Source organism: Streptopelia decaocto, assembly GCF_964273445.1.
Source record: "Streptopelia decaocto genome assembly, chromosome: 5".
Classification (NCBI taxonomy): Eukaryota; Metazoa; Chordata; class Aves; order Columbiformes; family Columbidae; genus Streptopelia; species Streptopelia decaocto.
The window spans coordinates 51263590-51287770 of record NC_138659.1 but is presented as its reverse complement, the minus strand read 5'-3'; the positions used below and the strand labels follow the sequence as shown (position 1 = coordinate 51287770).

General features: G+C 51.8%; 1 protein-coding gene across 1 annotated transcript; it reads left to right on the top strand.

Annotated features, from left to right (window-relative positions):
- Positions 1-127: 127 nt before the first annotated feature.
- Positions 128-22346, top strand: PITX3 (paired like homeodomain 3). Its single transcript, XM_082053793.1, has 4 exons — positions 128-346; positions 14721-14861; positions 19651-19856; positions 20848-22346. Exons 2-4 carry the CDS (start codon positions 14753-14755, stop codon positions 21409-21411), a joined length of 879 nt encoding a protein of 292 aa, XP_081909919.1. The 5' UTR covers positions 128-346; positions 14721-14752; the 3' UTR covers positions 21412-22346.
- Positions 22347-24181: the final 1835 nt, after the last annotated feature.

Sequence of the window (24181 nt, the reverse complement as noted above, 5' to 3'; positions counted from 1 at the left end):
GTGGGAGCGCGGGGCGGAGCCGGGGCGGGCAGCGCTGGACGGGGCGGGCGGGCGGCGGACGCGCAGCTGGAATGGGGCGGGCGGGAGCGGGGCGCCCGGTGCAGCTGGCGGGGGGCGCCGGCCGCCCGCCATAAAGTGAATGGCCAGGGTGAATGGGAGGCAGTCGGCCGGCGCCCTCCGCCCTCCCCGTGAGCCGCGGGCCGGCAGCGAGGCGCAGAGTGCCCGGGGAGCCGGGCGGAATTTACTTTCTGACAGCGGCAGAGCAGCCCGAGCCGCGGGCCGGGGGCCAGCTTCGCCCCTCTCGCAGGATTAAGGCCGCCCAGCCGAGCCCGCCTCTGGAGCCGCTGTAAGTGCCTCTCCTTTCCCAGCCCCCCGGGCAGGATTTTCTCCTTCTTTCCCTGTGAGCCCCTCGGCGCCAGCCCGGCCGTGCGGCGCCGGCCCGCCGCAGCCCTTCTGGCGCGGGGTAAGAGCATCCCCGGCGGGACGGCTCGGCGCGCGCTGCGCGGCAGCACGGGGCCAGCCCCGCTCCTGCCCGGGGCCCGCGACCCGTCGCCTCCTGCGGGGCAAGGGGCAGCAGGCCGAGGAGGGGGAGAGCAGGCGGATCGGGCCCTGTCCAGCAGTCCAGGAGGGGTCCCGAGGCTGTGTGCGGCGGAGCTGTCCCCCGGCGCTGCCGGCGTCGCTGCCTGCCTGGCGACGGGGCGCGGCGCCTACCCCGCTCTGCCCTTGCATGGCCTGGCGGCCTCTGCTCGCCGCCGCCGGGTACCGCAACGCCGGACATCCCCTCGGGGCCGCCACGGGCCCCTCCCGGCAGGCGCTGCCGGAGCCTCTCGCTGTTGCTAAACTTAGTCATTTTCCACTCGGACGAGCGGGGCAGGGGCTGTTTAAATTAGCCGGGGCTCGCTGTAAATAACGGCGTTGCGGGCTGCGGCTCAGCTGTCTGCAGGGTCCGGGGGAGAAGGGCGCGGGGAGCAGAGGCGGGGAGACGTCGCCAGGGAAAAGGAAGGCAGCCCGACGGCTTTTGGACAGTTGGATAAATGATATTTATGTAACGGGCTGGCTCCTGTTTACAGCAGAGCCGACCTCCCTGCAGCGCCGGGGAGAGAGCGAGCCGGCCCCCGCGGACGGAGCGAACCTGCCCCGAGACGCCGCTGGCTGCTGCGCCTTCGTGGCCGGGGCTCCCGGGACCCGACCGGGAATAATAGACCTGGTTGGGCTGCGGGTGAAGGAGCGGGGGGAACGCCGAGCCGCCCCGGCGGAGCAGGGCCGCCCGGCGCCGGGAGGCTGCGGGCAGAGCCGGTGCTCGGAGCTCCGGCCGCTCGCACGGGCTCCGCCGCCTCTTCGGCGCCGGGGCCACGGTGCAAACCGGCACTTTTCCGTCCCGCCGGGTGCCCAGGAAGCCCGACCGACCGCAGCGGGCGCCCGACGGAACGCGGTACCGGCCGCTCTCCCGGCTATTTCCCGCTCAACGAGTGCCGCTCCGGGCGACGGGCTAGCCCACCAGCGCGGTAGCCCCCTCGTCCTTCTCCCCGACCTCCTCCTCGGAGCAGGGGAGAAGGGCGGCTTCGCTGCGGCTCTGGCGAGGGAGGGCAGCCGGGGCGGGGGTCGACGCCCGCGCTCCGCCGCAGCTGCTGGAGCGGCCCCAGGGGGGCGGCGAGCCCGATGCCGCCGAGCAGGGCACACCTGTCGGCCCCTCTGCCGGCGCCTCCGCGGCTGGACAGCTGGGGGAACGGGCTGGGAGGGGGCCGGCTCTGCACCCCCAGCAGCGCCGGGGCCTGGCGGAGGCGCTGGCGGAGGTCAGTGCAGCCCTCCCGCCCCGCCGGAGCTGGGCAGCCCGGAGCAGTAGTACCCCGGCCGGAGGTCCCAAGGCTCACACACCTTTCCCACCCGGCCCGGCGGGCTATGAGATGTAGGGCTCGGCTCCGCACGGACAGCCACTGAGGGGCACGCTGATGCAGGGGCCCAGCAGGTCCCGGCTGTGACCTACAGCCGCTGCACCTGGCTGATGCTTTGAGCTGGTGGTGCAGGAATTAAAACCAGTCCCTCACATGCTTTCGTGTTCCTTCGTCTCAGTGGGAGGCTGCTTCCCACCTGATGGATCCACTTTAAGTGGAAACTAGTGCTGAACGCATCCCCCAGACAAGTGGGTCCTCCATGCCTGGCCCATGGCCTGTAGGATGCTAAGAATGAAGTGGCTTCATTTCTTCTGCAGTTTCCAGAGATACTAAAAGTAACAGTTTGGGAAGGTGCCTTTCAGGAGTGTCACCCCTGTTCCTGTCCCACCTTCCAGAAGCAGGGAGGGGACCACGGTTTTGGTGATGGGATCAGGGTGTCCCTGGCTCCCTGCATTCCCTCCCAGCCCCTTGGCCTGTTGGTGAGCCAGAAAGATGGGTGTTTGCACAGGCTTTCACGGTGCCTTGCTGTGAGGGACAAAGAGCTGCCTGCTGGTTCTTGAGGGACCAGCAGAGCATGGTAGCTGCTTTCAGTCTCCACAAATGTCTGCAGAAGGAAAGCAGGGTTTGATTTTCATTAGAAAACCATCTCACCATGCCCAGTACGCCTTACAAGGAGACCTCACGGGGAGATGTCTTTTCCCAATAGCCTGGAGAGGGGTCTGGGTGAGGGCAGTGTTTTTTCCTGCTCTTACTGGGTTTGCTTGAGTCGCCTCAGACCTGCAGCCCAGGCTTCCCCTTATGAAAGCCCGCCTATATCCCTGCAACTGAGTTGTTTGCTGTCCAAGGCACTGGTTTGAAAACCAGTATCTTTCTCTGGGAGATAAACCATTGCAAGCCTCACTTAATATCTATTATGTTTCTACAAGGACTTAATTCAGGCAATTAATAGATGTGAAAATTATGACTGAATTGCAAAAGGGTCAGTTAATGTACCCTGCAGGGAGTTAGCAAAAAAAGAGTGGCATCTCTCTCTCTCAGATGCTACCCAAAACCTTGAGACTGAGAGGTGAGGCTGCCTTTGGAGTCTGCCAAAATGAAAAAAGCCAGAAACCTGATCTAGAAGGCTGCTCCAAAAGGAAGATGAGATGAGCTAGGGACATGAGGTCTGTCTCGTGACCTGGCACATGCACCCCAGCTCTGGGGACAGGGGAGGTACCCGGACTGGGAACAAAGTCCCAGATGGGGAGAACCGGTGGTTTCACACTGTGTGCCCTGCAGAGGCAAGGCAGTGGGATGAGACCATGGGGCCATGAAGGGGGTGAGGGGGAGGGTCAGAAATGAAGCTGCGGCATCTCTGAGCGGGCTCAGTGATTATCTGGCTGTTTGAAAATGGGAGATTGCTATTTACTTAGGGCCTGATGGCAGAGGGGGCAAAGCTCTCCCTCTTGCTGTGGGCCGCTGGGGCTGAGGGCATCAAGCTGTGCCAAGCCCAGGCATTTGCTGTTGGCAGGCAGACAGCCTCCACCAACTGGCATCCAAGTTAGTGCTGAGGCTGTAGGAAAAACCCTCTCTTGTCAACACCCAGCTGAAGCAAGCTGGGGTTTCAGACGGTTGGAGAAAGAGGATTTCTGAGGCCAGCCTGTTGTGCCGCACTTCCCTGCCTCCCCTTTGTGTGCTGCTCCCCCTCGCCAGCACCCCTGCCCTCCTCCCGCCTCACCTCTGAATATTAATGCCTCTGGCAGATTGGATAATAATGTGACTGGGAATTGAATGAAGCTGGTTATTAGCTCTGGGCTTCCTTGGGGCATTTAAGGGAGTCCATGGGCTATTCCTGGAGGCTTGGCAGCACAGGGGACTGGGGCTGGACCCAGCGCAGAGGGGTTCGCTTCTGTGGAAAATGATTTGCTTGAAATCCTCATGTCTCTGACCCTAGAGGAGGACAAGTACAGCAGCCTGCCCAGAGCTGCAAATTCCTGCAGGAGGGCTAGTCATGGTTTTCAGCAACAAAGAAATTTTAAAAGTCGCTCTCGGGAAGGAGCTAGGAGATCAGAAGCAGAGAAATGTTTCTGTTATTATTAGGCTTTAAAGAGAGACAGAGAGTGAGTGAGGGGTGTCCCCTTCTTTCCTGCCCACCAGTGTCAGAGTGTGCCCAGCAGATTCAGGAACAGGGCCAGTCCTCTGCACACTGAACAGGAAATTTCCTGCCGATTTGCAGAGTACAAGTTCAAGCTCAGAGCCCTCATTTCTGAAGAGATGCACCTTATGATGTCTTTCCTCAGGAGCTACTTAGCCTTTCCATAGGTAGATCTGTGGATGCTTTAACCAAAGGAAAATATTGCTGTCGTGCAAAGGAGAAACTGAGCTCTGGCAGAATTATCTAATCTAACCTGAGCCAGAAATACAACCTCTGTTCCTTGACCCTCAATCTGATGCTCTTTGCTATCTCCCAAACCACAGCTCCACCAGAAAATAAACATTTACACCCTGTTAACTAGTGCAAAAGAGGAGGGAAACCAGAGCCGAATTTGCAGAAGCTGCTATTAATTTTGTCCTGATTTTTAAACTGTTCAAAGTGTTCCAAGATGCATTAACGGGTCTATAGCTGCTGGGGATCTCAGTTGATGTGGGGAGCTGGGTCCTGCTTGGATTATGTTAACCCCTTCAAATCACCATCAGAGCTACTGCAACTGAGACACCTGTTAGTAAAACTCTTATCAAACAAGTTCCACAATCCCAAACCTGACAGCCTAAGAAACACTGCAGTATATAGCATGTATGCTGCTCTGTTTTACATAGCCCTGATCCTGCAGACAACTCTTATTAAATAAACGCATTTATTTGCTACTTGGGGAGCTTTGGTGGGATGGCAGGGGCTGGAAGGCTCGATGCCTGCAGAGCTGCCTGCAGAAACTGAAAAAGTACAAAGATGAAATTAATGACTGGAGAGTTCAGTTACTTTTGTCTCTCTACCTCTTCTTTCCATCATTGCCCAGTCTCATTTCTCCCCCTTCCAATGCTGCCATTTATGCAAATCTAATTTTTAATAAATGCTTATTATAAATGACCAATGAGAAGCATGAGGGTTTAACTATAAATCAAGTTGACCTGTCTGTGTGTGGACATTTTTATTTACTCCTCCTTCTGAAAAACAAATAAATGGAGAATCCCTCAGAAATAAAGCAGCTCCCTGCTTAGATTTGAACACACTTTAAAAGAAACCTCTTTTGTTTTAGCGATTTTTATTTCCTGTTTGTTTCTGAGCTTAGACTTGACAATGAAAACCACATGAAATTCTCTTTTTGTTCCATCAGTTTTATTTTTGGTGCAATAATATCCCAACTTCCAGTTCTACAAGTTGGTTTTTGGTTTGTTTTATTTTTCTAATGCGTTTATTGCAAGCTTATTTTTTAAAGTAAATTTATGGAAGAAGTTTCCCTCCAAAATAAAATAAGACTTTCTAGAGGACTGGATGTATCAGGATGATTTAAAAAATAAAATCTAAATCTTGAAGCTAAATTAATTGAGCCATGAAGGTCAGTTTGGGTATAGATCCATACCTAACAAGGGAGAAATTCCAAATTGATGAACAACACGTACTATTGTATCCCAGTTAAAAGGGTTTTGCAGCTTAGTTTGTGTCGGGTGGATTTCAATAATGATGTTTAAAAGACCCCAGTGCTTGATCTTAGCCGTGCCGCTAGTCCCAGGCCGCGCTGGGAGCCGGGGGAGGCTGTTGCCGCTGCCCGGGGCTGCCGGTGGGGTTTGGGGAGGCTGGCGGGGGCAGAGGCATTTCTGGGGGTCAGGTCCCCGTCCCCGCAGCGGGCAGCCGGCCGGGCGGTGCAAGGTTGGTGGTGTGACCTAAGCGGCAGCGTTTGGAGACAGCTCACTTCCCTCTGCCCCGGCCCTTTTCTCTCTGAGCGGCTTTGATGGGATTGCCCGAGGGCCCGGCTGGATGAGTAATGAGGACTCCGCAGTTTGCTTTCCTACCCACCCAAACTGCTTACCTCCCAAGGCTCTGCATGGGATGCAGCCTCCAGCAGATGGAAAAACTAAGGATTTGGGCGCGGGGGGGAGAAGAGACAGACTTTGTACTCAGGCAGCACAGTGCATTTCAGGATCCTGAAATTTAAACCTCTTGTTTTGCTGCTTGTGATGTCTGTTGTGCTCCCAAATTTAGGGACGCTGGGTGGTTTAGCCACAGCCCCGAGTGGGGCACCTGGCCGAGAGGCTGTGGGCACGGTGGGCTGCCAGCCCTCCCTGCTCACCCACCCGCCGTTTCTCCTCTTTTCCCCCGATACACACAATTTAACCATTTGCCGCGGGAAAGCAGCACGATAACTAGGCGATCCGTGGGCCCGATCCTGCCAGCGCAGGCTGCTTGCAAAACGCTGCAGGATCAGCCCCTGCAGTGTTTGTAGCAGAGAGAGCTAATTGCCACCCTCAGTCCCCTTCAAACAATGTCTGAGTAAACAGGCTGACCTTCAGGGCATGTTGCAAGGTCCATAAAGGCAGAGTGGCGGGCAGTGAGCTCCCGCATCCTTCCCGGAGCAGCCCTCCCCCTGCCCCGGCCCTACAAGCCGCAGTATCCCGAGGGAAAAAGAAGGGATACTGTGGGCTGCGATCGTCCTCTTGTTTTATTCACGGCAGCCTTATTCCTGCAAGGATTTTTCTGCCAGAGAGCTTAAAAAAATATTAAATATAAATTGTTTGGGGTGAAAAAAAAAAGAAAGACAAATCATCAGGAAACCTTACAGCCAGGCACGGCAGACATCGTCTCTCTCCAGCACTGCAGGTTTATGCTGTGAGACAACACATCCCTCGGAGTGAGCCAGCTGCTTCTGGGCTCTCTTTGCCTTAACCAGCAAAGCCGCTCGTTGGCCATGGTGGCTGGTGGGGCTGTCACAGCACCCTTAGCAGTCACTGCTTTTCCCTTTGCAGTCCTGTGGCCCTCTGTGCTTTGCCAGGTTGTTTCAAAACAATGATCCAGCACCACACCCCCCACAAAAAAAAAAAAAAAAAGCTGCTTTTTAGCCACCAGTTTTGCCAAGTTTTGTCACAGAACAAATGTTTATGGTCAAGTCAAACTTCCTCAGAAAGGATTTCTAGCAGAAGTGCTGACGGATGGTGGACACGGACAGTTCTACAGTGCCCCAAGGTCAGCCGTCCGTAAGGGTGTGACATGCCGACGGCATGGCGGGATCCTTCCTGACCTTCAGCCCTGTGCATCACCCACTTGATTAGGGGCTTTCTTGAGCTTGTTTACTAATTGTGAGAATCATTTACATCTTCAGTAACGTCTGAGTCATCCGCTGCCCTCCATCTGCATACAAAACTCCCGACAGTGGCTGGAGTCACACAGCTTCAGTCCTTGATCTCGCTATCTCAAACCTCCATAAAATGGGCCAACATTACAGCCACAAAGATACAGAAATGACCCCACCGTGCTGCTGCAAGTGCAGCCCCCACAGGAATTGGGCCGGTTTCCTTTGACTGCTGGAATAATTAGTCAAATTCATATAATCGCCCAAATAAATACAGCAACGCATACCGATCTGCTGATGCCAGCCCTTGCTGCCCTTTGCTGCTGCGTGAGCAGCGCGTGCCCAGCACCCAAGCTGCAGGCAGGGTGCAGGCAGGGTGCCTCTGCCTCACACTCCTCCCTGGGATCCTGGTTTGCAAGTGTCTCGTCTTGCTCCCAGCTCTGCTTCTGCTCAGTTCACGGGTGCAAGGGAAGATCACGGTCCCTCGTATGAGGTGGCTGTGCAGCTGTTTTCCCCCTGTGGAGACACTGGCAGATCCTGCAGGGCTGGCAGGAGGTGCTGTGAAGCCAGCCTGCCAAGGCTGTGGGAATGGGCAAGGGCAGGCAGGGACGAGCAGGGTTGGTACGTCCAGGCCAATGCCAGTGCTCCTCTTTAGTGGGTCCTTTGTTTTGGTTGTGAGATTCTCCCAGACCAAGTTTCTTACTGAAATAAGTCTATTTTCTTGGTCCCTGAAACAAAGGGATTAATTTCTCTGAAGGACTCTTCTTTCCCTGTGCACACATTCCCAGCACTCCTGTGCTGCCGAGTCTCACCATGCCAGCAACTTTGTGTGATCACAATTCATTCAGACAAAACTGAGCCTTTGCTGGTTTGTTTTGTTCCAGATGCCTAACAAACAAAATAAGCCGTAACAAAGCACGGCTTTATTAGTATAACTGCATAGCCTGTCACAATCCCAGTCCTGGCTGATGGAGCCGAGGTGCCGAAAGCCTCACCGAGGCAGGGCATTCAAGGAATACCAGAAACCCTTCAAGGGATACCAGAAACCCAGACAGACATGGTGAGACCTCCATGCAATGCTTACATGAGTGCAAGAAGCATGAACATTTAGTTCAGGAGAAAAACCAACATTGCAGAAAGTCTGGCAGGACTTTCTGTGTTAGATTTAGCTCTTCATTTCCAAATTTTGGGCACCATTTCAAAAAACAACCAGGTAGGCTAAGGGCAGCATTGGGGTCTAAAGATAGGACCACAGATCTTTTAATTTAAGCCAAGCCCAAGTATGTTGCCCTGTCTCTGCAGACCCCCATGGTTTAGCTCAGTGGAGTCTGTACCAGATGAGTCCAGGAGCCGCAGATGCACCCGCTGGGGAGGACGATGCTTTATGTACACGGCACGGTTACTGCAGGGCGCTTCCCCGGCGCGGGGGCACGGAGCAGCCCATCAAATAAGCGAACGGGACACATTCCATTGTGGGCTTTTTTTGCTGCGGACATGGGTATGGAGCTGTCAATCCTTGGGACATTTCCATTGTGATAATCCTCCAGAATACGGGGGATATATTAACCCTCTGCTGCTCAGAGCAGATGTTTCAGCTGTCACCCTCCTCTGCAGCTGAGGCTCGCATCGAAGCAGAGGAAGCAACTGGCTTGGTCTCACCTTGCAGGCTGCTGCCAGCCCCCCGGGGAACACATTAGGCAGTGTCCAGCAAGGCTGTGCATTTCCCTAGCACCTCTTATCTGGGGATCTGGAAACACTTAATGGAATTTTGCTCCATTGCCTCTACCAGCTCAGACAGGCTCATTAACATCATTTCTGAGATGAAGGATGGAGTCTCAGAACAGCCAAGTAGTTTTAACTACATCACAAGCCAAGTCGGCGACAGCACCTTATCTTCCCCACCTTCTCCCCACTTCGTGTTGTTGGGAACTTTTCTGTGGAACCATGCACAAAAAGAGAAGAGAGTGGAAACAGCCAGGACACCCTCCTCAGAAAGCCAGCCCGTGCTCCCGCTTGCAGGCAGGCAGCCTGGCAGCAAGAGCCAGGAGGGGCTACTGCAGTTAGCACAGCACCATGAGCTGCCAGTGATGCTTTCTCAGCCCACAGGGCAGTATTGGCCAGCCCAGCGATGGGGCAATTTGGAACAACAAATTGCTCTGACAGCAATAAGATATGAAGCACCTCAGGAAGCTTTGGAAAATCCTACTGATGGGAGGAAAAAAACCCCAAACTGTGTTCCAGGCTTTAAAGCGGCACAGACTGCTATGAAACCACTCAGTGCCTGAGCTCAGGGGTTAGTGCCCAACTGCAAGGACTAAATCAAGAAATAAAGTTTATTATAACTTCTGACTCAGTCCCCGTTGTAGGTCGATGATCCATTTCTGAGTGTGCGCCTGAAAGCGCTGCTCAGCCAGCCTGGCCTATGCACAGCCTGAAGTTTGGGAGGCAGGCAGCTCGCTCTCCTGTCCCGTAATGGCTCTGCTCTCTGGGTCACCAGTTGGCTGCTGCTGTTTATCTTCCAGTGATTAATGCTCGCTCTTGGTTCCTGCTGCAATTCCATTAAGATTAGAGACTTAAAACTAGGCTGAAATGTTTAGCAGTGAGTGACCCTGGTCTCCCCATAGTTGTATTTCTATAGTCTTGAGGAAGTGAAGATTAACTCTTGTTTTGCATCCCACCGTTTTTGCTTTCTAGCCTCAGGGAAGGAGCCCCTCACAGGCAGCACTCCTGTCAGCTGGCAAAGAGAGTCTGGCACTCGGGTTGTCATGCAATTCGTGTGCTGTGCAGGCTGTGGCACTTGAAATCCCAGCCTGCAGGCACTCCAATGGCACCGTCCTCTGAACAAATGTATGGATCCAGAGAATAAAATACTCTTCCAGGTGAGGACAGGCACAGCCTCAGCCTCTTCCCCTTTGACATGGCACAGAGGAAGAGGCAGGGGCTGCTCCACGGTTCCTCAGCCCCTCCTGGGGACGAAAGTACAGAGGCAGACTATCTTCCTGAAAACGTACAGTTAAACAGAGTCCCAAATGCTTATCTCTGCTAAAAGTAAGGCAGCACACAAAGAACATGAGCATGAGAGGAGTGAAGCAATCAGCTAAACTCCATCGGGAATCTAGTTACTCCCAGGAGCTTGACTTTTGGGATTGATGGAGCAGGAAGAGACAGCTCAGACCCTCAGACATCTAGTGTAACATCATACCTTCACCTCAGGGGATGGAAGAAAGACGCCCTCCCCCTCAGCTGACTGCAGAGCACCTTTCAGCCTGAGGGATAACCCTGAACCCTTTCTGGAGATCAGCAATCCCAAGCAGAAGCTGCAGTTACCGGCCTTAGCTGGAGGCACAGGCGGTGGGGGAAGCTCTCAGGACCTGGATCTGCCGGAGGCAGCCTGGCCAGGCATCCCTCCTACCTGTGGGTCACCAGCAGTCTGTGTGCTGCTGCCTAGGGACCGCAAGTATCAGGTCCCTTTTGAAGCACTCCTGCATGTCCACGGGAAGCCAAATAACATCAAAACAACCCAAGAGACAGCTTTTCTCCTCCAGATCAACCTGCCAAAGCAGGTTCAGCAGGTAGCCTGCTCCCTTATGGTAGCGCAGGGAGCTGAGCAGCATGTACTTGTCAATCTGAAGGCAGCTCTCAGTGGGCTTATCCACATCACAAAAGACACCACTATAATTAGCCTTACTTGGCTCCCAGTCAGCCTTTATGTTTCCTTCCCACCCCTCCAAAAAAAACAAGCAAAGGCATCTTTGCTCTTGGGTGATGGAGCAGCGTGTTACCGAGAACCAGGAGAGAGGTCACAGGGATCCTTGCTTGCTCTTTTTGGATAAACAGGGTTGCCCTTCTGGTGTAGAAGTGCCCTCGGCCTCCTGCCCCAATGGCCCTGGCTTGGGCAGCCTGGCACTAATGCAGAAATCAAAATGGAGTAAACTTGAAAGGAGTAAAAACCTAAAGCCAGAGCTGCTCTGTTCCTCCTGCCCTCCACCATGCCCGTGGGGCAGGGACAGCAGCTCCCAGCTGGCTGGAGGGACCTGCAGAGGCGGCCGCCAGCACACAGGAGCCAGGAACAGGATGCACACAGGTGATGATTGGAAAAAAAGGCATGTTTGTTACAGATTCGGGAACCTTTATCTTGGGAGCAGTTACATACATCCATGAAAGGAGTTACAGGTGCCAGGGCAGGCTTGGTAGTTTTACAAAACTGAAACCTCTGAGGAAGCCTGGCTGCATGTTGCTAGTACAGGAGCTGTCCCTAAAGAAACCATTCCTTTATATTAAAAGTGAGATGGAAGAATCAGATGGAGATGATAAATTTGATTTTGTCTAAAGATGTTTTTGAGGTGCCAATTTCAGTAACTCCCTGAGAAAAGGAAAACAACTTAGTAGAAATGCCATGAAGGTTTAGCGTTGACTTTTTTAATGTCTCTGGCTGTAGGAAGATCTAGTCAGTGTGGAAGAAAGCTCCTTTAATTAAACCAGAAAGGGCTGTATAATCTAGAATAATACCTACAACCTTTTGTGTTAGTGGCATGGGGTTGCCTTTGGGTAAATGCGTTGGTACAGAGCTCATATGCTGTCCCCCATTGCAGACTTTTCCTGCAGTCTCTCATAACCAGAGCAGATCCCGGTCTCCCTTTGCTTCTCTGTGACCTGCTCACAGCAAGCTGAGGCAGCCTTCCTTGATGCCATCACATAGGGCACATGCAATAGGTATGTAATTACATATATACATACAAAATCTCCTCTCTGAAATCATCCTAGTTTTAAATTCAGTTCAAAAACTTTTTCTGAGCCTCAAGTCCCAGTTTCAATTTGAATATGGACCACACTTTAAAACCAGTTTTAATCTAGGTCCCAACTGCATCTCTGAGGCAGGCCCAACATGCTATGTTGTGCCCTGTTGTTTGGATCAACCAAGTAACCACCTCACTGGTGCAGTAAAGGATGGTGTATGAATTTTCAATACCAGGACTGGAATGCCCTAAGCCTTGTACCTTGTGTTGCCATTTAAATCTATGGAACCGGCTGTAAAATACTCCCCCCTGGTTTTCCCATCTCCAATCTAGTTTGCACAGATGAAAGCAACGCAAGATATGCAAAAAGAGTCCCAAAGCAAACAGGACCCTGCACAGGAGGACAGCATCTTTCAGTTACAGCAAGGCAGGAGTCTGAATTCCTCCTTAAATCTGGTCCAGTACAGAGTCAACCCCAGAAGAGAGGAAATTGCGCTTGACAGATGCAATCATATGCAAATGGCTGTAGAAGAGGGGAAATTATCATCTACAAACATTGGGCAGAAATTCCATCTGCCGCCGCCTCAAGATGGGCTCTTAATAAATTCTGAGACAGCAAAGTGACACACATCTTAATCAAGACTTAATCCATGGAATTAATTCACTGCGCGTTTCTGCATAATTCCGAGAGTAATGCTAAAAGCCATGGCAATATCAGCAGCAGATGGACTCCCCCTACTCTGTGCAAAGGTATTAAAGAAAACAGAGCCCCTATCACATCACTTCGTGTACGTACACACGGCAAAAAGCAACAGGGCTCTGCCCTGCTGCTGCCAGGAGCTGACGCGGCCTGCGGACATCAAAGGTCAGGCTCGCCGCGAGGTGGAAATGGAAACCAGCCTCATGGCAGAGACTGAGCCCCACTGCTTCTCTCTGGCAGGAGATGAGAAGCCCTGGGAAACCAGCACCAGGTCCCTGTGTTAGATGCAGCCTTCGGAGAGTGGTGATTTAGGCTTGTGTCAAGTCAGATTCATCAGCACTTGGGAAAGGTTTGGGATGGAGGTTAAGCAAAGGGAAGAGCTGAAGGAGGACTAGAGAGCAAGAAAAGCTGCTGGGAGTTTCATGAGAGAGATCTGCTGCAGAAACGAGGTGGATAACAACCATTAGAAATGGCTCCCTGCCCTCTTGCTGTGGCCTGGGAAGCATGCTTCAGGTATGGGGGTCAGCCTTGCCAAGGGCCCCAGTGACAACTCTGCTCACATTGACAGGAGGTTTTAGACAGCTCTGAAAATACATTCTTAGTCACTGTCATCCACCTCCAAAGGAGGTGCAACAGCTATGTGATTAATCTCTTGTTTACATGTCTAAACACTAGTGCAGTCCAGGCAAAATACTGCCTTCAGTAAACTCTGTCCCTGACATGCACGGATTTGAGGGGCCAAGCAATTCTTCACCAGCTACAATCCAGTCCTCGCGAATGACTTCCACTTGCAGTTTGGAAATCCCAAACACCTGGTCCAAACCCCCTTAAATCTGAGGATCCCAGATCCCAGCATAGTGCATCAGCTGCTGTTATGTTGTAGAGTGACAGGCTCTGTAGCTGAGCAGGTGAGATATTAGCTGAGGTGACCAGAGTTTCAGGAGCTGCTGTGGTCCCCTCAAAGTGGTCCAACTTGCAGAAGCCATTACACCTGCATTGGTGACAATGCATCTTACTGTGTACAGCAGGGTCAAGACCTGAAACTCGGATTTAAGATCTAGCACAGGGCCAGCTCACCTTTCCAAGGTGATGTGGCTGGGCTTGTACCACCTACTGCTTCACAGCTGTCTCTCCATGGGCATTCAACATGGTCCAGCACAGAGCAGTGCTCACAGCCAGGCTCCTCCAGGCAATACAGGTGAATGGCACAGGGGCCCCAAAGAAGAGTGTGATGAGAATAATTGATTCCACAACAGATAAGCATGGAAAAAAAGGTGGCTGAGGACTCCCAGTGGTGCCTGAAGTTGTGGGGAGCAGCACCACCAGCTTCCCAGCTGGGATGCTTTCAGCCAGAGGAGGTGACCCATGGCCACAGAAGAGGGACTTGAGGGGACACAGGGTGCCTTCAGCCCAGTTGACCTAGGGCTGGAAGTGAGCTGCTGCTGCAGCTGGGCTCACTCATCCCCAGGCACCCAAGGGTGTGTAATGTGATTCCTGTGTTAATTCAGGATTCAGAGGTCCTTGTGTGCCCAAAAGGAGTCTATGTGCACTGCCTGGGATCTCTGCTCATGGCAGTAGCTGTGCAGGCAGATGTACCTTCCTATCAGTGCCACGCACAGGAGTGCGTTTCTTTGGTGATGTGTGCGTGTCTGCATTAACTATCTCTGGACTGCCTTCTTGCATTAGGCTTTATTTGTGCTTGACCAGTTTGTGGAGAAGCAAAGGAACAAGAGGAGGGAAGCTGGGCAGGGAGGATGGGAGGCGGGATGTCTGGAGAAGGTGCTAACAGCCCTTGGCTGGCCCAGAACCACTTCCTCAGATCTCCGTTACACAGCATGCTCCTGGCGTTGCTATTTCAGTCTGAATGTCACCTATAAATTGGAGGCTCTTTCTCTGAAGGCTTCAAATAGAAGTGTCACTAGATGATCTTTGATTTATAGGGAAGCTCAGCAGAAAGCCTGGCATGTCCATTTTCCAGCCAGGAAACTCAAAGTGGTCCAAGGATCACACAGGGATCCTTTGCTTTTCCTATACCTTTCGTCAAGGGTTGGCAAGTCCCTCCCAGAGAGGGTGGGGAGAGGTCACACGCAGATTCATCTCCCTAATCACCCTGTGCCTCCTGCTTTTTCAGATTTCTCCTCCTCTGCCACCCATCCCTGCCTCATGGATTTCAACCTGCTGGCGGACACAGAGGCTCGCAGCCCAGCCTTGTCTCTCTCAGACTCCGGGACCCCTCAACACGAGCACAGCTGCAAAGGACAGGACCACAGCGGTGAGTGTGAGGCTCAAGATGCCAGAGAGGTCCTGACCTGTCCTTGCGGGTGGATCTGGGTGGCCAGTTGCTTGCAAGAGCTGGTTGCTGTTCTCCTGGGAATACACTGAACTACTTCTTGTACCGTGAGCCAGCACAGTGCCATGGCAGCTGGGCCATCCCAGTGAGCAGGGGGAAGGTATAGGGGCATGTATCGCAATGACAGCGCTGTCCTGGTGATAGGAGGTGCCTTGCCAGGCTGCAGGAAGCCACTGCTGACAGAGGGTGCAGGCAGGAGTCAGGCAAGCAAGGTCACTGCCCAATTGAGATTTTGTTGTATTCACATAAACCAGGTCCCCAGAGCAGGAGAGGTCTCCCTGCAACATGGGAAGTCCTAACCAAGGAACGGAAGGCTATGCCTGGTTATAAATTACCATTTTTTAAAAAAACCCTATTTAAATTTCTGAGTTTGAAACTTTCCATGCTACAAGTTAACCTTGGGCTAAACTTTCCAGGTTCAGGCAACAAGAAGGAAGAGAAATACTGTCTTGCCCCCGCTTTAATTGAAAAAGCCTGGTTGTCTGTGCCTTGGCACAAGGCTCCACAACGGGCAGCGGGTTGCTTCTGTCCTGAAAAGGTCCCTCTGACCATTCCTGAAGGCTGAACAAAGCCCATACCTCCTGTATTCTTTATCAAGCCCTGAAGAAGAAACATCACCATTCACATTGCTCAGAAATCACCTACCAAATGGTATGGCTTCCCCTGGATTTTGCATCTGTCCTGTGAGTGCTCCATCCCTCATTGCTCTGGATGCAGCAGGACAATGCAAAGCTGCCCCGCCAGTGCCAGCACGAGGGCAGGTGAGGGCTGAGGACAGCCTGCTGCTCCCTGTATAAAGCCTCCAGGCTCACCCGCATGCAAAAGCTAATAAACATAATGACGCAGGTTAACATTCCCCAGAGTAAGTATTGTGAAGTGAGTTATGCTGGGATAACTATGGTCAGAGAATCCACCCACCGAATTCCCCACTGCACGCGTACCTTAGTTGGGCACATCCCCAAGCTCAGTGGCTCCTTGTCAGCTGCTTTGGATGCACAGCGGTCATCTCCATTCAAGTGGCCTTCCGGATCGAGCCCACCCTGGCACACTGCAGAACTGCCAATTTAGGAGCTGACTTTTATTTCCATTAGGCATGAGCAGCTAATTCCAGCTATGACCACAGTCGTTTCATTGAGTGGGCGAATGTGCACGAGATATATTCCACACCCTATTTTGGGTTGACAATAAATGCTGGGTGCCTGGCTACGTCACTCCCCACTGTCTTAAATGGTCTAGAAATATAAATGGTTCTGGGAGGTGGGTGTTCGCCAGCGCTACCTGCATGCAGAGGCTGGCAGCTTGTGCATTCGTATCAGAGAGGCCAATGGCAGCCACACATCTCCAGTGCCAGGCAGAGTGTGTCACTGAGGGCTGCCCGAGACGGGGTAGGGCTATGCTTCTGGCACTTCTTGCCTCCCTCCTCAGCTCCGCTTCCTTCATCCACAGAACATGAGATCCCGAGGAAGGGAGCGCAAACCTTCTTGTCCCAGCTCAGCTCTCAGAGATCTCCTGGGATGGCATGGAGTGGATTGTGACACCCCCTTCTGTTAGGTTTCATCAGGCAGCAAAGGTCAGGTGGAGAGCAAGGATGAAGAGGGAGGTGGTGAGGAACTGCCCTGCATCTCCCTGAATTCTGCTCCTCAATATGGATTCAGAGCACCTACAGGGTCTGTCCTTCCCAGAGGGTCCCTTGTTTCCCCGTATTGCCCCGGTTTTGATCCCCACTGCAATGCCCAAGCTCTGCACCATTTACAGAGGGTACTTTTCCCTTGCCTAGAGAAGCATCAGAAACAGAGATGACAGTCCCTATTAGCAATGCTCAGGAAGAGCCACAGGTAGCAGGTACAGAAACGGAGAGGACAATAAGAGGAACATGTAGCTGCAGAGATTTTTCCAGGCTCCAAGTCAGGATTCCCACATCCCCTTGGACTTTACAAGATTCATGGAAAGTTCTGCACCAGAAGGTATGGAGAAGACAAATACCAGAGCAAGATACTTGGTGAGCTCTTCCACCCAGATGCTACAGCTGGCCCATAAGCCAGTGGTATTTTCACTCCATTCTCCTTCCCTTTTGGTGTAGTTTCTTCCTGTGTGAAGCAGGGTGGTCCTGAGCAGAAGCTCCCGATCAGGGCACAGCCTCCTGCTTGCCAGCAACCCCTTCAGAAATCTGCTTTTGTCAGGGGCTCCTGTGGGAACATATCCCCTGTATGCATCAGGCTCTTAATTAACCCAGACTTAGCAGATGAACAACAAACCAAATGTTGTCCCTTCTTCTATACTGAGCCATTCCTAATAACTAGCTCAGACACAGTGGCATCATTCCCCTTTTAATCTGTTTTAGAGATGGATAATGCAGGAATCTCCCTCTTCCAACAGTGGCTTAGAGCACTGAGCTAGAGAAATCAGATTTATCCTCTTGGAAGAACCACTATAAAAGCAAAACAACATAAAATCCACATTAAGAGCACAATTCCAAGAGTTCTGCTGAACGTAGGATCCCCACATGAGGATGCTCATGGGAACGCAGAGATTGCCGTCAGACCACAGCCATCTCCTGCTATTCCACATTTCAGGTCCTATAGCTTCTTGGCAACTTTCCAAGGGGAAAGTTCTCATGCAGGTAAACCCTGGATGGAAACAAGAGCTGGTCCTGGCACTGGGAACAGGAGACAGCACCTTCTCACTGAACGCAACCAGCTTGTGCTCTGCTGCTGTGAGCCAACACATGGTAGAGGCTTCTCCAGCTTCTCAGAGCAGTTCTCAATAGCCAGCTAGCTCTCCTTGCCGTTGCTTTCCTGCTGGCTGATAACATTAAACCTGCCACAGAAGTGGAGGCAGCTCGTGGGGATCCTGCATTGTTTTGGTCAACGCAGTGCATTCCCATAGAAACAGACCTTTTCTGACTGCACTCAGGCTTTCCTCCATGAAGAGTGAGCATCTCTCCTGCAAATGCTCTCCATGGCTCCAGCACTGCTCCCTCCAGAGGCAGGCAGGTGCAAGAACGGTTTTCCCAGGAGCAGCAGGGAGTGGTTTCTGAATTAGCGCACTGCCACAGGAACGGAGTAGTGGCACCAGGTCCCAGGCCCTGGCTCCTTTAGAGCATCTGCTGGTGGGTACAGCACTGCCCTGCAGCAGAGCCCTTTCTCTGTCTCAGGTGCCTTTCAGCTTCTCTCTTTTCCATTTAGCTTTATGGGGCATATTTTTCCAGACCACATCCATCTGACTTCAGAAAGCCTTTTCGCCTTTTTTTTTCCCTCGCCCAGCTGTATTCCAGGTTACTATTTTCTTGCCTCCCTGCTTTTTAAGGGGCTATACAAGATACTTTCCATAGTAGGATTTTTCTAGACTTTGAATACTTTTAAGCTATCTTCCACTGAAAACAAAAAAAAATACAACCAAACAAAAATTATTTTAATCTGAATCTCGACAAAGTAATACCAGAATTTGTAAAGGTCCTTCTCCCAGATGGAAAAGTTTGGCAACTGTTTGCAGCACTTTCTACTTAGTTTAGCTGAGTATTTCCAACTGCAAAAGAACACCTGCCCTTCCTCCTGAAAACCTGATTTTTAGTTAGAACTGCTTCACCTTGCTTCTAGAGCAGAGGAAGGAGGAGGTGAACATCAGAAATTATTTATTTTCACCAGAATAATTTTCTTCTATGGTGACTTGTCTTGGTTCTTAGTAGAATTAAACATGAGCTGTAGTTTTCCTCCCTATAGTTGTCCTCCTTAAATTGCCCAGATGCTCAAATGGGACATTTTCTTTTGATGGTGGAAAATATTTGTATTTGCATTCTGCCCCCATTTGCAGGGCACCAACAGCCCCGGGAGGGGCTGTGGCACAGGGAAGTGCCTAGCTGCCCACCTCCAGTCATGACAACCCAAAGCTTAGATTTAAGGCCTGGACTTAATGCCCAGCAGGAGGCTGAGCTGCACTTTTCAGTTAGATACCAGCGGGAATACTGGAGAGTTTCAAGATGTTCACTTAGGGGGCAACAAAATAAAAGATGCTGCTTCTAGGAGAGGGATCTCTGAGTGAGGAGTAGGGAAGGGGCAGAAGAACAGGGAGATGCTGGAGTATTTCATTGTAAGGTCTAAGAAAGGCCTTTTCCTACTTTTTAAATATAGAAATACATGCCCCTAGGTAAGAAGGCAGAGGAGTAAGAAGGTAGGAAGGATAAAAATTTGTGCTTCTCAGGTGTAGTTAATTTAAGAACCTCAACTTTCTGTCATTGTCAATTTGCCTTCTCCCATTACTTGTCCACAACAACACTAATGGATCTTTTACTGTCTCATAAGTGGCAGTTTCCTTTCAGTTTTTATAAAGGGCACCTTAGGCAGAGAGTTTTAAGCAGAATAGGAAATGGCTGGCCTGGATAAGTTCTGCCACTATATCACCCATCTTAACTGCAACCAGAGGTTGGAAGCCTGGAAAATTGAAATCCAGTCACTTGGAAGCTGACATCTATTGGAACAGTTAAACAAGGGCAAGCCGTGCTGCATCAAGGGGCTGTTGTTTTGGTGCAGGGTGGATGCCTGCTCACAAGGGCAAGGGAGTGAGATCTGACCGCTCCTGTGGGTGCAGCTGGAGCTGCTGGTGACTGCAGCAGAGGGAGACCTCACTGAGGATGTACTGGTTGCCCTAAGGACAGGCTCTCCAAATGCATCCAAGCCCCTGAGTTATCTCTCCCATCTTTCTGTTTCTTGCACAGACACCGAGAAGTCCCAGCAAAACCAGACGGACGACTCCAACCCTGAGGACGGGTCACTCAAGAAGAAGCAGCGGAGGCAGAGGACACACTTCACCAGCCAGCAGCTCCAGGAGCTGGAAGCCACTTTCCAGAGAAACCGTTACCCAGACATGAGCACCAGGGAGGAGATTGCAGTCTGGACCAACCTGACGGAGGCACGAGTCCGGGTAGGACTGCAGCCCCTGCATCTTCCCAGGCCTGAGCTTGTGGGGAAGAAGCCGGCTGTGATACAAGCCACCAAGCAATTAGGGGCACTAGAAGATTTCCCTGTCTTGAAAACACCTCACCAGGCTCTGCACCTGAGATTGGGCACATCCAGCCACACACGTACCCCCGTGCTGGTGGTTCCTTCCCCAGCCAGTGCCACCTTGAAATAACACAGGGAGATGCAAAGCCCAGGCTCTGCCACACAGAGCCCCACCAGCTGGCTGTCTTGACCCAGCAGACCCCTTTCTTTCAGTGCCATCATCCCCCAGCCTTGCCCTTGCTGGAGGGCGCGCTCTGGGGTTCCCAAAGCACTGTGCAGTCACAGGCATAGTGTGGCAGGGCTCCAGCTGGAATGAGAGCTTCTCTCTGCTACTAGAAATATGAGTTAGCAGCATCATGAATAGCCTTCCAGCAGCTTCCGTGCCCTAGGAAGTTATATTGTTTGAGTCCCTTCAACACTAACAGATTTTTCCTGTTAGATGGCAGACTTCTAACACCCCACCCGAAGCCCAGTCCTGAGGTGCAGTCAAAAGAGAGGTGGTTTCCTCCACTCAGCAGCTCTCAAACTGCATCCCCCAGATACTTTCCTTCCAAGTCACACAATCCCAACCCTTCCTGCTGGGCTGTGGTCATTTGGAAATACAGCGAGTATTGTCCTACCTTTTCCCCATGTAAAGGGCATCCATTTGTTGAATGAGGTGGGTTATTCTATATATTGTAAAATGGCAGTGGTTGGGTTTTGATCCAGCTGGTGATTCTTGCTGGGAGATGACCCTGCAGCCTAGACATCTTACTGCAACCCGTTTGTGATGCTTGGCCTCCCAGCCCCCTGGAAGCATCCCTGACCCTTCAACAGCTCTCACCTTCCTGGACAAAGAGACCAGGGCAAGGCTCCTTCCAGGGACAGTCCAGAGCAATTCCCATCCCTTCCCTTCTCTCCCTCTCTCATAGGTCTGGTTCAAAAATCGCAGAGCTAAGTGGAGGAAACGGGAGAGGAACCAACAGGCTGAACTGTGCAAGAACAGCTTCGGAGCCCAGTTCAACGGACTAATGCAGCCTTATGACGACATGTATTCCAGCTATTCTTACAACAACTGGGCCACCAAAGGGCTTGCCACAAGCCCACTCTCAGCCAAGAGCTTCCCGTTCTTCAACTCAATGAATGTCAGTCCCCTCTCCTCCCAGCCCATGTTCTCCCCACCCAGCTCCATCGCCTCTATGACCATGCCTTCATCCATGGTCCCTTCTGCAGTGACTGGAGTACCGGCATCCAGCCTCAACAATCTGGGAAACATCAACAACTTGAACAGCCCAAGCCTCAACTCCGCTGTCTCATCCAGTGCCTGTCCTTATGCCTCAACAGCCAGCCCCTACATGTACAGGGACACATGCAACTCCAGCCTGGCCAGCCTGCGGCTGAAGGCCAAGCAGCACGCTAACTTCACCTACCCGGCGGTGCAGACGGCAGCTTCCAATCTGAGCCCTTGCCAATATGCCGTGGACAGGCCCGTATGAAAGGCTGCCCTCCGACAACCAGGGACTTGACCTTAGCCTGACAAAAGGAGACCTTTAGCCCTACAACAGAGTATGTCTTGCAGAGAACGAGAGTGAACGCAAGAGAGAGCAAGAGAGCGCGAGCAAGCGGCAAGCAGGCAGATGGACCTCTACGAAGATTTGTCTAACTATTGTATGGTGAATTTTGACTGTCTTTCCCCTCCCAAGCCCCTTCTTCTCTTGCCCACCAAACCTTCATCCTTGTGGTAAAGAAACCAAAACAATCTACTGGAAGCCCCATGGGGAACTAGGAGCCCTGACATGTGGGGTGCTTGACCCATGGGCAGCAGAACCAAGTGTGTTTCAATCTGCTCCTCTGATCTCCCCCCTTACAGTGAGAGCTCCCCAAATCCATGGAAGAGCACAGGCAGCTGGACACCAGCCCTACGGGGAACAGCCAGGGACAGGGCAATGCAGGGCCACTGCTTGGTGCTCGGCTGAGCCCTTCTCCCTGCAGGCATATGAGATTTCAGTTAAAGATGTCTTGCCTACCTATTTATCACACAACCTTGTCTGAATAGATTGGCATCTCTCTTTATAATGCATATATACGCACAGCTCTTCAGACTTGAAGCCTTTAGGATTGGGGAGTTGTAAGGATATAAAATATGTGTGTGTATATATATATCTTATATATATACAAATACATATCTAGACATTAAAGTATGCTTTTTTGTTTTGTACATGAGATAACCTATAAAGTAGACCTTAAAACCAAAAACCCCATAAAGCAAGCACATCCACCGAAGCAGCATCCTGGCCGTCATGCTTTCCTGCTTCAGTCTTTTCCAGTCAGATGGGAACACCTTTTCAAGTGTACATTCAAAGCATCCCCTTTTGCAACAATCAGCTCCCCCTCACACATCTCTTTCCCTTCCCCAAATCCCATTTCAAAAACAGATAATAAAATAAAAGTTGGCACAATTCCTTTAAGGCTTCTGCCTGTCTGGTTATTGAGAGCACGAGCCTGTGTTCGAGGACTCAGAAATCAAGCGCCAGCAGCCTGGGCAAGACCATCCTTGGAATTGCCAGCAGGAGGCAGCCCAAGTCAGACCAGGGGTTTGCCGTTAGGAGGCGCCATCACTGTTCGTCACTTGCAAATTGAACACCTCGCTCCTCAGGACAGCAAAGACCTGTTGGCACAGTATGAAAGGGAAAACGAGTCCCCTCCCTGCTCCCTGTCCATGTGTACCCACTGCAGCAGGAAGGCTGAGCCTCTCTCTGTGCCAGATTCCCTGCCACGATGGATGGGGCCAGTGCCTTTGGGGTCCTGGCAGTCCGGGGTAGAGGAGCCCCTCCAGGCACTCCTGCTCCAAAAAGCATTCCCCAGGGGAAAGGCCAGCTGCAGCCACCTGCCTTGCTAGCCTGCTCCTGCGCAGTTCCTGTTGGGAAAGCTGTAAAACAGAGCTAGCTCTCCTGAGATGTACATGCACCTGATGCTTCAGCCGATACAGAAGGATGCAGCAGGTTCCTCCAAAGGCTCAGGGAAGCTCCACATGCAGTAGGGGAGCAGGACATCTCTACCCAGTGCAGCCTCCTTTCCCTTCATTTGGCACATGTTCCAAGGGGAAAGCACAACCCTGAAATTTTACTTTTCTCTTAGAAAACAAACAAACAAAACCAACCAAACAAAACCCACATAACCACAGCAAACTATCTTACTTGGATTAATGGGACAGGGAAGCCTGGCATAAACCAGGTTTCTCCAATGCTGTTAGCATGCAGAGAGGAAGGAACTTCTTTGCTAAGGATTCCTACTAGGACACAGTAAGAGTTCCTTCACAAGCAATGCATATGAACAACTCAGTCTTTGCCAAAGCCTATTCCAGGGGGAGCTGCTGCTGCTGCTGATTGGTGAACAGATGCTGAAAGCCATCACAGAAGTCAGCCCAACTTCACTGTAACAAAATTGTGTTTTGCTGTGCACTAATCCAAAATGAGGGAGCCAAGTCACCCTGCACTGAAACAGCTGCCACTGGAAGCACAACTCTAACCGCAATGTGCACTCAAAAATCAAACATAAACATCAAAAACGTACACTTAACACATCCAAGACAAGACCATTCATTGTAACCTGAATTCTACCTTGCCTCTGAGTGCCACTGCTGCTGAGGTCACTCCAGTGGTTAGTCTCTTTTCTGTGCTGGTGCCTCCATCCAGCAGCCTTCCTGCCAAACACACACACTCCCATCTCTGCAATAGCCCTTCCCCCTAAGGGAAAAATGAAGGGCCTGAGCTTCTCTTTAATTTCCTCTACTGATCCTGACTCACAGCTGAGTCCAACTCTTCTCCCTGTTAACCTGCACCAGGTGGTGCCACAATCATCTTCTACTCCTTGACAAAGAAGCTGAACTCTTTACACAGCTAGTCCTTCCCCTACACCCTTGCCAAACACCGTGCCCCTCTACCCCACACTGATATCAAGTGCAGATGAGAACACAGCAAAAACAGAACAGGCATCTCTCATAAAGATACAGCAGGTGTCCCACAGACCTTCTCCAGGACCTCTCTTTCACAAGTCCCCAGTACCTCCCTAGCTGTATCTCCTTGGTACTGGAACTCAGTGAAGTGTTTTTTAGAAGAGACCTGTTTATTTGAAAGACCTGTTAGGCAAGTAACTTTGTCACTGGATACATCCAAATCTGCAGATTTAGCAAGTGCACATTCTTCTCCGTCATCCAGATCATTAATGGAAATGCTGAAAAAAAACCCCAGATCTGGCACAGATGTC

Coding starts and splice junctions, on each gene's coding strand:
- PITX3 (XM_082053793.1), top strand. CDS start 14,753: ATGGATTTCAACCTGCTGGCGGACACAGAGGCTCGCAGCCCAGCCTTG. Junction 14,862..19,650: donor CAAAGGACAGGACCACAGCG/GTGAGTGTGAGG, acceptor TTTCTTGCACAG/ACACCGAGAAGTCCCAGCAA. Junction 19,857..20,847: donor TGACGGAGGCACGAGTCCGG/GTAGGACTGCAG, acceptor CCTCTCTCATAG/GTCTGGTTCAAAAATCGCAG.